Source organism: Cheilinus undulatus, linkage group 5 (genome assembly GCF_018320785.1).
Source record: "Cheilinus undulatus linkage group 5, ASM1832078v1, whole genome shotgun sequence".
Taxonomy (NCBI): domain Eukaryota; kingdom Metazoa; phylum Chordata; class Actinopteri; order Labriformes; family Labridae; genus Cheilinus; species Cheilinus undulatus.
This window is the reverse complement of record NC_054869.1, coordinates 7416714-7431444: the sequence shown is the minus strand read 5'-3', so window position 1 is coordinate 7431444 and position 14731 is coordinate 7416714. Positions and strand designations below refer to the sequence as shown.

The 14731-nt window shown below is 39.6% G+C and overlaps 1 protein-coding gene across 1 annotated transcript; it reads right to left on the bottom strand.

Annotated features, from left to right (window-relative positions):
• Positions 1 to 314: 314 nt before the first annotated feature.
• Positions 315 to 13991, bottom strand: rnf10 (ring finger protein 10). Its single transcript, XM_041787317.1, has 17 exons — positions 13437 to 13991; positions 12181 to 12365; positions 11874 to 12079; positions 11702 to 11792; positions 11415 to 11599; positions 11130 to 11266; positions 9231 to 9385; positions 8826 to 8954; positions 8390 to 8657; positions 5166 to 5299; positions 4920 to 5037; positions 4735 to 4836; positions 4507 to 4644; positions 4314 to 4405; positions 4144 to 4201; positions 1538 to 1702; positions 315 to 1435 (listed from the first exon to the last, which is right to left on the bottom strand). The coding sequence occupies exons 1-17, from the start codon at positions 13597 to 13599 to the stop codon at positions 1362 to 1364; spliced, it is 2400 nt and encodes a 799-aa protein (XP_041643251.1). The 5' UTR covers positions 13600 to 13991; the 3' UTR covers positions 315 to 1361.
• Between the last annotated feature and the right edge of the window lie 740 nt (positions 13992 to 14731).

Here is a 14731-nt window from a genome sequence, read left to right as displayed (position 1 = left end):
AGGTCAGGAAAGACCCAGGTCCTTTGATACTCCATAAACTTATGTTTTTACACTTCCTGACCCTGCTTTTTCCTGGTAAGCAGGTACTTAGTGTATAGGGTAGACTATGGGGCTGAAATAACTTCTAAGAAACTAAGAACTGTGCTGCACTTGACGATTGTCAAGGCTGCCTCCTGGTGAGGAAAAATATAAACTGTAGACAGATGGCAGCCAAAGTCCTAATTGGATAGAGACTTCTCGTGTTTGACCTTACTAACCCATGATCTTTTATTGTCTCTGGCAGTAGTTAAATCAAGAATCAAACAGCCAGTCTCTTGATTGTGCATATTTGTTTATTCATTTCATCAGACTAGTTATGATCACTAGTCTAAACTTGCTCAAAATAAAGGTGAATTAAAGAACCCTCCAACAAAATAACATTTTAAATCCACTTTTCTCTGCAGGTTTCACCAGCATTCTTTAATATCAGCTTATCTCTAAAGCTTCACACCTTGCCAACACTGAAAATAAACGGGGCTGTAATGTTAAAAGTTAGTAAATTTTCTACAACAGAAGGTGACACAGAGGAGAAGATGAATGAGAAGAAAGTGCGTATTTATGGTTAAACCAGGCAGAATATACTGGATCTTTGTTGGACCAACGGACCTAATCTCCTTTAATACTGTTTTCGCTTCCTCACTATGGAATTAGCACATTTTGTATTTGTGTTGTTACAAAAAACTAGGGCAGTTATATCAAAGCAGCAACCCCCCCAAATGTATCCTGTTTTAAATGCTGGCACTAACACATAAAAAATCATAAATATTTCCTCTTTTTTTCTAAACTGAGATTTCAGATTCAGAATTTCAGGGCACTGAGTATCCTGGAAAGATTTTGGGTGCACTTGCCTGCAGCTGGCTGACTGCTGTTCTAACATAAAGCACCACAGATTTATCTTACCCATTACTACTCAGGGAACCTTGATGCAGCTCCCAGGGATAAATTCAGGAAAGGAAGACACCCAACAGCAACCTCTTTTGATGCAAGTAAGCTATCTGAAAGCCATAAAAAGCCTCAAGCAAACACAATTTAACAGTCCCACATTATCCCTTACTTTGCTTAGCATCAGAACAAAATGTTCCCATCTGTGTGTCCAGGATTTCCTGCAACGCTTTGACCTAGCTGTAAATAAAATGCAAATTAAACTGCCAACAATAAGGGGGATGACGCCTGCTGAGCAACAATAACACCTAACATGAACACTGGCTAATTTTTGAAGCCTATTTCCATAGCGTAGTTCTGAGAGCTCTGCATGGAAGTAAAAACAAGAGAAATAGGAAGTTTAAGTAAAGAAACGGATTGTGAATGAACTTCAGTGTTGTCTACTTTGTGTGAACCATGGATGTGCTAAACAGAAGCTTCTGTTTTTTCTTTTTCTTCTTTCCGCCTTTCTCATCTGAAAGAGAAGACACCAGTATTAATTAAGAGCATTGCTTTGGCTTCAGAATAAGTTTAGAAATAAATTCTAATTGAAAGAAAGAACCCATAGATTCCACACCTGGTTCAACCACAGGTTGTGGAGGAGCAGCTGGACCATTATCCAGCTGCAGAAGTGCCTTTTCGATGGCCTGACTGAAGGAGTTTTGGAAGCTGGGCACAGGGACACGGTCAGACCCGTCGCTCTCTCCATCACTGTCTGCTGCCGGAGGAGCCAGCAGCGTATCTGCACAGCACAAGACACACAGTGACGTCAGGAAGCCTTCAGGGGTAACACGGCTTGGAAGTCATAAAAACAGGTTTAGCAGGAAAAACACAGTAATGAGCCACATACCTTTCTTAATATCCTACTTCTACCAACTGACACATGCATATGCAAGAAAAGATCAGTCTATAAATGTAGAGATGGATTTGTAGGCGGAAAGAGACATTTAAAACAAGACTGTGTGACAAACAAACCTTGATTCAGCAAAAGGCCATGTAACCAAACAATCACTTCTGCATAAACACTGCATAATAGTGTTATTTGTTTCCTGGTTTAAATGGAACTATTTTTTTAGGTTATTTGACATGCAGCTGACAATAAAATACATTTACAGTAATAATGCTCTAATATCAACCAAAATATCATTGCAGATATGACATTTTTTAAACTTAATTTAACCAATCACTGAAAAGCATTTTTTTAACCCAGTGTTTTCTACAGATGCTAACAGCTAAAAATAACTTGTGCTAACTGCTGCTGATCCTCAAACAGCATCCAGTAGGGATGAAAAATATGACAAGACATATTGCATTGGTGATCATTATAGTCTACAGCCCAAACTTTGGATCCAGTATAACAACACTGACATCGAGTGGTGAGATCACTAATGACAAGAGATAACAGCAGAATTTATCTCTACTCATGGAAAACAACAGTGTGACTGATGATGGAGAATGCACTACGTCTTCTCCTGGTTATCCAGTCTCTCAGCACTATCACCATGACAGCCATATTCTACAGAGGACTTTACACCTAAGATTTAAGTTATAACTTAAGCTTACATTGAAACTATCTCAGCTGGTGCAACACCTTAAATGGAAGTAGAGCGCAAACTCCGTCATGTATGAACTTTCAGGGCGCGCAGATGGTGGAGTGGTTTAAGGCAAGCCCCGTGTACGCAGGCGGCTCGGGTTTGAATCTGACCTGTGGCCCTTTGCTGCATTGGTTTATCGGTATTAGCTGATATTTGCCCTTTTCACAAACATCAGCCATCCACAAATATAAATCAACGTCGGTAGCAGCGTCTGCTGTGCCCATTCATTTAAATGCTGGAATTAAGCACACCTAACAGCTAATTTAGAGAGGGGATTTATTATCGGGAAGAAGATCTGATCTGTTGGAAGAACTCTGTTCTCTTTTCATGAGTGTTAAAGCAAAATAAGTGATGAAAAATATCAGCATCAGACAACAGCTAAATTGTTACTTCAAACATAGCTATCTGCCCTGAATTTTACAATCATTATTTATCAATTCGGCCTTTTTGCCTTTATTTGATAGGACAGTGGATAGAGTTGGAAACAGGGAAGAGAGCGGGGAGAGACATGCAGGAAATAGTGCCACGGATTCGAACCCAGGTCGACTGCATACATGGCGCACCCCTCAATTTGCTTTATTGGCATGAACAGATCAGTTACTGCCAAATCATTTTAAAAAAAAAAAAAAAAAAAAAAAAAAAACATTAAATATTTAAACATAACAAAAATTTGCAAATTAAATAATTCCACAAATAATCAGTGTATAATGAAATAAATCTGATTAATTAGATAAAACAATAAGACTGAAAAGTAATAGAAATAAAAATAAATAATAATAATAAAAAAAAAAAGAAATGAAAAAATAATAAATAAATAAAACTCATTGTATTCGTTGGGAAGAGACTGATTGGTTGTCCCTCAGGCTATGGCACTATATTATATTTATTATCATTAAAATAAAGATTGATTGATTTCAGGCTGACATTTGCAGCTGAGCATCAACCACCACACAACAATTGTGCCCTTCTAGCCCTTTTCATAAACAGTTTGTTAACCCTTTTACTTCTGGCGCGTCGTTGTCGACGCGCTGTTGAAGCACACTTTACATGACCATAATTGCATGACCGTTTGTGCTATCGGAAAAATTCAAACAGTTTCTGAAAGCTAAGACACTGTGCTTTACAGCCAGCATGCGGTTATTTCTGTAATCCTCCCTTTTCCCACTAAGATTCTAGCATGAAGTTCCCCTGTTTTATGTGTTTCTTCATTTTAAACTGTTAAAACACTTAATATGCAGTAATATGTAAATAACTGCCATATATTAAAAGTTCTAAGTATTGTGGAAGAATGGGCAAAAGCACGTACTCACAGGACATTTTCTGGGCCTTTTATGGTTAAAATAAGAAAAGAGCCCAGAAACTCAGTTTTAATTTAAACAGTTAAAAAAAACACTTTTTAAACATGCAGTACATTGTACACAACTGCCAGATATTAAAGTACTCTGGAATAATGGGCAAAAGCACTTACAAGACACCTTCTGTGCCATTTAAAGTTTAAAAAAGAACGTGTCCAGAGGCTCAGGAGTTAAAGGGTTAAATAGTTAAAATGTTGATATTAAATAGCAGCTCTCCTAATCTTGCCCCTTACCTTTCTTTGGAGTGATCCTGGGCCCAGCATCAACTCTGGCTTTCCCATCTCTTAGCATCTGTAAAGATCACAGTTAGCGTCAGACTTCCCCGGGTATAAAGTTATGAACTATGATCAGACCTCTTCACTTTTGGACTATTACACTTTTGGCTTTTGTATGCCTTACACACCTGTGCAAAGGACATGCAGTGGGAGTCTTCCTCCACACTACCCACAATGGGTGAAGAGCATTGCCCATTCAGACTGGGGAATGTCATCCCACCTGAAACAACAGAAGGAAAGATTAACTAACATCACTTAAAAGCTATAAGCAACCACAGATTACATTTACAAAACACTAATGGAGTTAGGAGCTGTTCTTACCAGTGGAAGGGCTGCTGCTCAGGGGTGAGGGGGGGTTAAATATGAAATCAGGCTGAACTGGAGGGCTGCTGTTGTGAGGCGGAGATCCGAATGCTGGGAAATGATGAAGGTTCTCTAATCCAATGTGCACCTCAGGATCTGGGGGATTGAGACAAATAAAATCATGACTGATATCTTTGATTTGTTTTTATTATTCTGGTTGAGTTTTAACCTTTCAGTCGTACTTACATTTACCCTGTTTCTTGTTCTCCTCTATCTCAATCCGCCGCTCTCTGCGCTTCTCCTCCCTCACCTTTTTCTGCCTCAGGCGCTTTCTCTTCTCCAAGTCATCTAGTAGGAAGGAAAAAAACAACTTCAATCTATGAACTCTCCTTCCTCAATTCACATCCTGAAAACAGGTAAAGTGCTCTCACCGGCAAAGGTGTCCAGAGTCTCTTTGGACAGGATTGGCGGCTGCAGAGCTAACTCACAGATGCTGAACTCGCATGTGAGCGGCAGGTGAGCCAGGTAGCGATGCCGACGGCGGATCTCCTACAAGAATGACATGCATGCAAATGAGTCTAAGCAATAACTTAACTTAGACAGGTTAGAGCTCGTTTAAGACAGGTGATTACTCAAGTTGGGTAATTTTCTGACAAGTGTATGATCATTTTACTGACCTCGGTGACTGTGTGTCCCTCTATCTCCACCACTGTTGCAGTGATGGAATCGGGACTGGCCTCCAGGCTGCCGTATTCACGTAACAGACAGCGTACATTCACGGGATGCAGGAACATCTGCTGGCAGTCCTCAGCTGGAGGAAGAGATAAGAGAGGGGGAGGAAAGGATAATGACAATGAAAGTGTTAGTTAATACTGATGATTAAACAAGCAGAGTAAAGACAGCTTGTTTCTACAGCTAAATGTACAAGATCTTCATTGCATATTTTGTATGATCATAAAAATATACAGGGAATATAGATTTGAGATACTGGAGGCTAAATGTGATATATACAGGGGCAAAGGCAGGACTAAAGCCTGGGGTTGATACAGCCAGGATCAGCAAGTTGCATGCTTCACAAACTAAAATACCTAGCGCTCTTTTTCTAGCTGTGTTGACTCCTATGTTACTCATTTTGATCTGCAATAATCAAAATGATTTGTCAGTTTTTGATTAACAGTTTAAGACTATTTGTTCCATGACTTGCTTGAAATGGATCAGAGAGGTGGAAAAGGAGTGTAGAAATGTCACCATACCAGCATTCTGAACGTAAATATGAATCAGCTACAATCAAATGATACAGGTATTCGAAATCGGAGCAACATAAAATTACCTTCTGGAAAGGGGACACCCAGTTTAACTTAGTATTTTTTTTTTTTTTTTTTTAATTTCCAACCTGCTCATAAGAAAGATTCACTTAACAGTGAACACATACCAACATTTAACTAATGTATATAGCAATAAAAGCCAAAAATAAATAACATCTTCCAATAAAAATTTGCAGAGCTCACCTAAAATCAAACATTCCAAATAATCCCTGTGCAATAAACCAGTTTTTCCCAAACATTTTTCCTTGGAGCCCCCCCTACATGCTCCTCAGAAAAGCGGAGCCCCCCTAAGACCCAAGAGAGAAGAAAAAGTGACACATTGCTGCCAAAAATCAACATAAATTTTAGCTGTTCCATTGACAAAACCCTAAAAAAAAGGTACATGCATACTTTTCTTAACAAAAGAAATTTGTATGAACTACTTTATAACTGCTTTATCATGCTTTTAGTCAATATTTGCAAAACTATTTTTGGCAGCCTCAGAGCAGACAAAGCCTTGCCCCCCCCCCAAAAATCTCTGGAGCCCCCCCTGGGGGGTCCCAGACCCCAGGTTGGGAATCAAGGCAATAAACCATATTTATATGCATAATCTGTACACATATTTGTATATATTGTGTGCGCATATAGGTGTACGTAAAAATATCTCCACCATGTCCAATCTGTTATACATTCAACATGCACAAAACCGCTGTAAATACTATTTATAATTTTTCTGTTTTTTTTTTTCAATTTGTAAGTTACATTTTTAAATTTCCTATTTTGTATTTATTTATTGTCCTAACTGCATGCTTTTCTTCCTCTATCTATTGTTCTATGTGTCTAATTGCATGCTTTGTTTACACCGATCTTGCTGCTGTAAAATTTGAAACTTCCCCTTTTGGCACTAATAAAGGGATTTCTTATCTTATATCCTCTTAATTATCATCAATAAACTAGAAGAGGTGTCTACAGTAATTCTGCACACTGTATTTTTTCCATATCTGGGTCATTTTTTGAATGTTGGGTTTTATTAGGGCTGGGCAATTAATAGCAAATTAGATTAAATTGCAATAATGCCTGCTGCAATTTACAAATAGCACAAGTTGTAATATTTCTTTAACTTGAAATAAAATATAAATTTATTTTGCAGTGGCAGACATTTTATGCACATTATGCAAACATTCAAGTGTCAATTTTTTTATAATGGTGAACCAAAATCTTTCTTTTCCTGTTTTATGTATGTATTCCTTAATCAAAATGAGGGAAATAAAAATGATAATGCCTTCAATAAAGCAAATGACATCACATTTACAATATGAGCAAAAATAATTAGTTCGTTCTATCTAAAATTGACAAAGCAAACTTCATCATCAGTGTTAGTTCCCAAAAGTCATACTCCAAGTTGCGATCAGCTGTTGCCAGCTTCACCTCCTCCATCCCCCTCATATTCAGGTTCATTCTACTATGCATTAATTGCTACTGAGTAATTTTATTGTTTTACACATTGTCATAAATGTGTTCATCTATGGGGATTTCTTATGCAGGGCTGTCAGTCTGCAAATAAAGAGAAACTCTATGGACCAGCAGATGTCGCCAGCTCTCTCCTCTGCTCTCAATCTGTCTGTAATAGACACTAATGTTCACCCATGCATCTTTAAAATACACTCAAACGCAGAGAGGCATGCCTTCACCATTAGTCAAAGAAATCCTTCAATCTCACATCTGATTCAAACTTCCTTAGAGTGTAACCACTGTGAAACAATCAGGAAATAACATCTCTTCATGTCAAAGCTCAGTTTTAGCAACAGGACATCGGCACTTGCTCTTATTTGATGTCCCCTCACTGTGTGCAATTTACTTTTTCTCCATACAATCAAATGTAAAAACAACAGATACTTTAATCATTTAAAGCATGTGGTATCAAAGTATGGAAAATTTTGACAAGCTAAAACCAGTGAGACAATTTCACTGCATTCAGCAAAGTCCACAATGTGCAGTTTCTGTGCAGCTCTTTCCAGTGCGATCTGCTTTTGCAATGCTGCTACGTAAAGGCTGAGCTCTCCACCTAGTACACATGAACCTATAATCCCATAACCAATCAGCCTTGAACCACACTGCCCATCTTTGCTGGTCACTTGGTGACTATATCTACAGTACATCTTTTAATTAAACCAGCACTCAACAAGGTTAATTTACAAAGCAGTATACCAAAATGTTCTTTAAATTAATGGTTATGTGGCACTTTTTGCTTTGTAGTTATGCTTGTATATGCATATAAACAGAGGTATATAACCACTGCCCTATCCAAATAAATGCATTAAAGCCCTAAAATAAACAGATCATTTTAAAAATGTGATGATGATCTAATAAAGGAGAAAAGTTGTTAAAATGTGACTACTGGCTTATCCCAGCATACCTATGAAGTTTCAGGACGGAAAATAAGGTGCTTCAAAAATGTCTTATAGAATGAATTACACAAAAACCTTAAAGTAACACTCACATTGCAACGTCCAAGCTGGGCCTTAGTTAATAATCAACTCTGACTGATTTTGTTTGTGAAATCTCACAGGTTATCCCCCTTTCAGGGAGTTACACACCTTGATAGAAGTAGTAGTAAGGTACATGTACTGTGTTGGCTGAGGAGCGGCTCGGCTCTGCATGGCTAGCAGGACCCTCGTCATCAGGCCTGGGTTCTGGAGCTGCATCCACCAAAGCCTCTGGAGGTTCCTCCAGGACGGACTCCAAAATGCCCTCCTGGGGGCCTGGCAGCTCTGCAGCGGCAGCATCTCTGTCCTCTGGGACCTCTTCAGACTCTGCAACCTCCTCCACCTCGTCATCAAATGCAGAGGAGTACTGCAGCACGGGCTACAAAGAAAAGGCAGCTAATTTACTGAACGTAACTCAACACTTTTTGAAATGTTAGGGAAGAAACTACAATTCTAGGATAGCGTGTACACTGAGTATTGAAATCACATCACCAGTACAGTATGCGGTAAACCTAGTGTTGACAAGCTGTGTTACAACTAGGCCCACCTTGGTGCTGCTGATGTGAGTAACCACTTCCTCTCCTGGGGAAGGCGGCTCTTCCAGGGTCAGAGAGGAGAAGTCAAGGCTGTCACCTGCATTTTCTTTCTGCTGCTTCAGCAGCATTTCCTCACGCTCCTAAAAAAATTAAAAACAGAGTTTAATTACCAGATTACATCTATAAATTGATTTTTGGTCAGTAGGTTTCAAATTCCATAAAGCCCACCGGAGAACAATGCATTTTGCAACATAACAAAATCCAACTTAAAAGCCACCTTAAGTTATTTTCTATATTTCTTTCAGCCATGTTTACTTTAATAAAATCTTAACACACATTTAGTATATTTATTTTTGTCTGCTACATGCCATATATTACTTAATTATGAATGCAGCTAGCCATGGAACTTTACTGACCTGCAAAAGACAAAGAGCACTCTGGATGAAGCAACCTTGGGTGTCCTCCTCCTGGCTAAGTTGAGCCTTCAGAACAGCTTTCTCCTCGGCCAGCAGGCTGAGGACCTGAGCTGGGGAGGTCAGCAGCAGCTTGGAGTACGGGCTAAGACTCGCATCTGGAGAACACGTTTAAACACAGGTTAAATGATTAGTACAGGAATCTTAAAAATTATCATTCAAAGGGTCATCTTGTTTATATGTTTTCTTTGAATGTATAAACACTGGCAGGTGAAAAAAAGTTGGTAATCGTTCATTTACACTCCTGTCTCAAAAAGACAGTAATTTATTATCCTTAATCCAGGGCTGTCAAAAGAACTATTCCCATTAATATCAAACATGTTTGATTTTTACAATTCGAGGTCATGAAAGCTCACATATGATGAGGAGCAGTAAAATAACTGAATGGACACTACAGACTGACGGGATCATTTGGACAAATAATTTGTGATAAGCCTCTACGCCCCACCCAATGTGGGGAAAATCTGGCCTAAAGTCATGCTTAAAATCATTTAGTGTGGCCAACTAAAGAAATTTGTAGGAATGCATGTACAAAATGACTCATTACAATCCCATGATATCACGCTAATTTGCCCTTTTCATCAGTCCTAGTTTAGCTGCTTTCTCTGTGTTAGAGTTACAGTAAACAATTACGCTAAGAGGTTTTCTCAAGTAAGTGTTCACTGTTACGTCATACTTTTACTCAAGTAAAGTGTACCAACTTAGGCTATGGCAGTGGCTCGCAAGGTGCCCCCTTGTACACTGACAGGTAGGGGGGCCTGAAAATATTTTTATCTGTCAAAAGAGGGCCTGACAGGAAAAGTTAGGGAAACCCTGGGCTAAGGGTTCTTTACATCCTGTCTGGATAAAACCTTGCTTTTATTTTCAGAGAAAATAAGGAGTAGGCCATAAGTAACCATAGACACAGAACTTACAACAGACAGAGAACTACTTGAAAGTAGCTAAAAAAAAATTAAAATAAATGAGAACAGTCAGTTGTATCAAGCTGTAAGTCTGCTACTGTAGCTTAACCACAGTGCGCCTAAAATGACAAATGCAATTAATGCGATTAAAATGCTTTATGTGTTATTTTCGTACCCTAATCTCATTGTGATTAACATGTTTAAGGCAGAGAGCACTACCTTAAATATAAACCAATGCTTGATGATATAAATAGCATAGAGCAGCCTTTTCCAAGCTTCAGTACGCAGCAGACCAGTTTGAGACACGAAAATCGTCTGGGGCCCACGAAGACATGACACTAAAATATTTACTTTTTATCTATCATATTTTTTTTCATAACTAGGGAGTTTCCATGAAAATGTTTGGCTTTCAGATACATTAAGATTGCTCAGAAAGTGTTGGTGGGGTCACAACGAAGAGCCACTGCCATTTATTTTGTTTCCATCCGGCTTCTGCAAAGTCACTAAATTTCTCTTTTAATATTTATCACTGGAAATGTAATTTGTTGCCCAGCAAATCAAGCATTAAGGTCTCCAAAGACACTGATAAAGTATTAGAATTGGCAAACAGGCAGCACAGTAGAATGTTTAACAGAGTGTCACCACTTAATCCAACACCAGTTAAACCATGACACCGGTTGTATGCATCAGACAAAATAAATGATAAAATAGTGACATCAGTTAAAAGTTCTGGCTGTGCTTTGTTTCTTCTGAGTCTTAAAATAATAACATGTTATGGAGTATTTTATGATACGTGATAACATGTACCTCTGGGGCCAACTTGCAGAGGTTGCTATTAATAAGTATTATTTTAAGCCTCCTGAAGTCCCTTCAGAGTTTACAATTCCTCACATGAATCCTCTTCATCACTTTCATAAATGAAGGTCTTCTTGTGTCTCACCTCCAAAGCGAACAGGTTCCTCCACCTTCACCCACTGAGAGCTGGGCATGGCCACCAGGGCACCTTTTTCCCTCCGCATCAGACGCATGGTGATGACATCACCAACCACGTACTGCTTGGTCTCCATGGCAACCACACTGTAACAAGAAAACAATTGCTTGATTGAAAAACAGCTAAAAAAAATGGCACCAAACAAAAGTGAATTAAAAGACCGCCTTGTGGATTCCTACGTGCTTTCTTACATATTTTTTAAGTAAAGCTATAATCTGCGTATTTCTCATTTACCTCTTCAGGTCAGCGGTGTGAACGGCCTCGTAGCAGATGGGGCACTTGGACCAGCTCTTATCACTAAGAGACAGGTAGTGCAGCATGCACGGCCAGCAGAAGATGTGTCCACATCTGGTGATGTGGGCTGCCACAGGTGGGTAAAGGCAGATAGGACAAGATGGCACCTCATGACTGTAGATGCGCTGGAGACAAACACAAACTGACTGTCAATGAGTGCGTGTTCAAATGTGAGTTGTATTTCTAATATATCCATCCTGGTGGCTCAACAGAGAAGAAGCACTCACCACTTGCTGCACACAGTCCCAGTTAACCAGAGTGTCTGGGTCAGTGAAGTGAGCCTTGTAGTCCTGGTCATCAGTCACCACAAACTGGCAGCTGAAACACACAAAGTAAGTTAACTCCCACATATGAAGACTTTTCATATAATGTCATTCGATGTTCAGAAAGGCTGCTTACTTGGCCTGCAGAAAAAGCTCCTTGTTGAAGGGCTTGTGCTTGTGGCCCCATTTGTTTCGGCGGCCCCAACAGGAGTGGCCTCCATCTCCAACGCCACCATTACCTCCACGGGGTTCAAAGGTGAAGTTCAGCAGGTGGTTCAAGCTTATTTTCTTCGGTCCAGCAAATTGAGCCGGGCTAAACTCGGCCCGGCGTGTCTCTGCTACCTGGAGGAGCAGAAATGAGCAAGAAAATGTCAAGCGCCTGCTTCTCTTCAAAGATCAAAATCTTCAATAATGAGATGAGAAATGCCTCTAAAAGCACCAACCTCCTCGCGTCGTCCTCCACCTGTAACACCATACTGTCGTCCTCCTCCTCTCTGGGGGGGTCTCTTGTCAAAATTCTTGCTTTTCTGTGAATTGGTGCGGCGAGGGCCAGGGAAAGTGTCTGTTTTGGGAAAGGAGGGCTCACGCTTGCGGTTGTAGCGCTTCGAGCCTCCATTGTTTTTACCTTCTGAAATTCAAGAAAGGAAAAAACATGCTACATGAATACAAACAGAAATGTTATACCAAAGCATGCCTGACATCTCATCAAGGGATGCACGATATAATCTATATCTATGTATTTTGGCAGGGTAAATATTAGCTAAAAAAGTAAATATGAGTATCGGCATATAACAATTCTTTTAATATGTATTTACAACCAATAATTTGGCTATAAAATCTTCTTTTATCAGCTGTAAATATTGGCCATACGAACAAAAGTAAAGGTTTAGGCTGGATCTACAAACCGATTTCAGCTGAAGTCTTCTTCGACATTTATCATCATATCTTACACTTAAAAGTGTGCATTAAGGACTGAAATTTGTTCATTTTTGCATCCTAGAACTTTAATATGTGTGTTTTAAGGACTGTGGTTTTAACTACATTTAAATATCAGTATCCATATTGGCTAAAAATAATTTGCAAACACTAGCATATGGCATTTCACACATCAGCAAAAATCCAATATTTCACATCCCTAATAACAACTGTTGCAGTAAATAATGAATTCTTTTAACCAATTCTGTTCCAGGTCAGCCTCTGGGGCTGTACATTTTCAAGCCAGTTTTTCAAGTTGTGAACAACTTGTAGTTCAACATTAGACCCTACAAAAGTAAACAAAACTGATTCTACCCAAATGTAAGAGGACAATTCAACAGGATTTTGAAAATCTTTTACATACATAGATAGTGAAAAATATTTATTCCAAACCAAACACTTAATCAGACTGTTGTTTTGGTTAAGCAACGAGCTGGGATAAAACTAAATTTCTGCAGAAAATGATGGTCAACATGTTTTTATGTAGATGCATGAAAAAAATGGAAAGGTTGCACAAATATAGAGTCGACTGTGCAATTATTAGCAGCAGCTCTGACAGTTCAGAGGGTCAAATGTTTTGACAGCGACGTCAGCCCTATCAGATAAACAACCTCTGCGCTACTGCTAGGCCCCAGCAGGCCACGGGGCAATGAGCACCAAACCAAACGCTGTGTTTCAAAAACTTAGAGTGACATAATTGTTGGTTAAAGTGGAGGATTTTCACCTGTTTTGGGTTTAGATTCGCCCGGTGTAGGGCCTGTGGAGCTGGAACGGGGCGGAACCTTGGTGCTGGTGCTGCTGTTGGGATTTTTCTCCATGTTTGTCTCCGAGCGGTGAGCAGTGCAGAGGCCGAGCTCCGGGCAGAGAGCCGCCGAGCTCTCTAGCATCAAACAGAAAAACTGAAGAGGAAAGCGGGTTGTAATGAGTGCGGGTCAGGCGACGAAGGCCCTGATTCATTTCTGTCAAACGCGGAGACCCCATCACGGCGACATCTTGACAACAAAACAAACCCGAGAAAAAATAAGAGACACGATTTTGGCGTCTCAAGTTATGGAGGCTGTTAGAAGAGAGGACGAAAGCTCGCCACGCGGGGCCAAGACCCCCCGAGTTTAAGGGTTTAACTTGTTAAGGAAAACAATGTGCCCTTAACAAGGCGGTAGATGTTTTCCAAACGCTGGAAAACGAGTATATTTAGAGAATTAGACCAAAAAATAAATCCGTTTGTGAGCGCTTGCACTAATGGCGACGGGTCGCCAAACACGAACGCGAGAGACCCGGATGTTTCTTGTACCGTCTGAAAATACATTGAGAACGAGGCATTATGGGATATGTAGTACTATAGGCTCTTTTAGCTCGGACCAAAACATTTTGATGCCTTTGTAAGGAGTTTCAAGCTGGTAAACAAAATAGCTGAATTTTATACCGGTAACTCCGTGTTTGCAGCAAAGCATAGGGGACTATCACTGTAAATAAATACTCTTTTTCTTAATATTCAAGCCTTAGGTATCAAATGAAGCAAAAAACAAAATGCTACAGACACATTTTTCCACTGCAGACATTTTTTAGTGATACACTTGACAGTTTATTGAATGCAAAAATTGTTACTAAAGTATTATTAGGAACAACTGGTACACATGTACAGCTCTACAAACCCCTGTCTTGAAAAAGTTGGGATATTGTATAAAACAGGGCTGCCAACTTTCCAGAAAGGTTATGAGTGAGATTTTAGAGAGAACTACATGTGCAGAGCTTGCCAAATTCTTTTTGGAGTGTGCCAGCGCATACAGCTATTTATTTATTCATGTATTAATTTATTTAGCTTATCTATTTTAAAAAAAATCCCCAAATACCAACCTAACACAAAGAGAGCATGGCACAGGGCAGAGCGTGGCTCGTTTTGTGCATAATGTACTATTGTGTTGATTGAAGATGGAAGTCTGAGACAAACTTCCTTTTTGACAGCTAAGCGTGTCTCGTTTATCAGCTAAAACCCTTGTTCTAGTGCAGGGTACACACAGG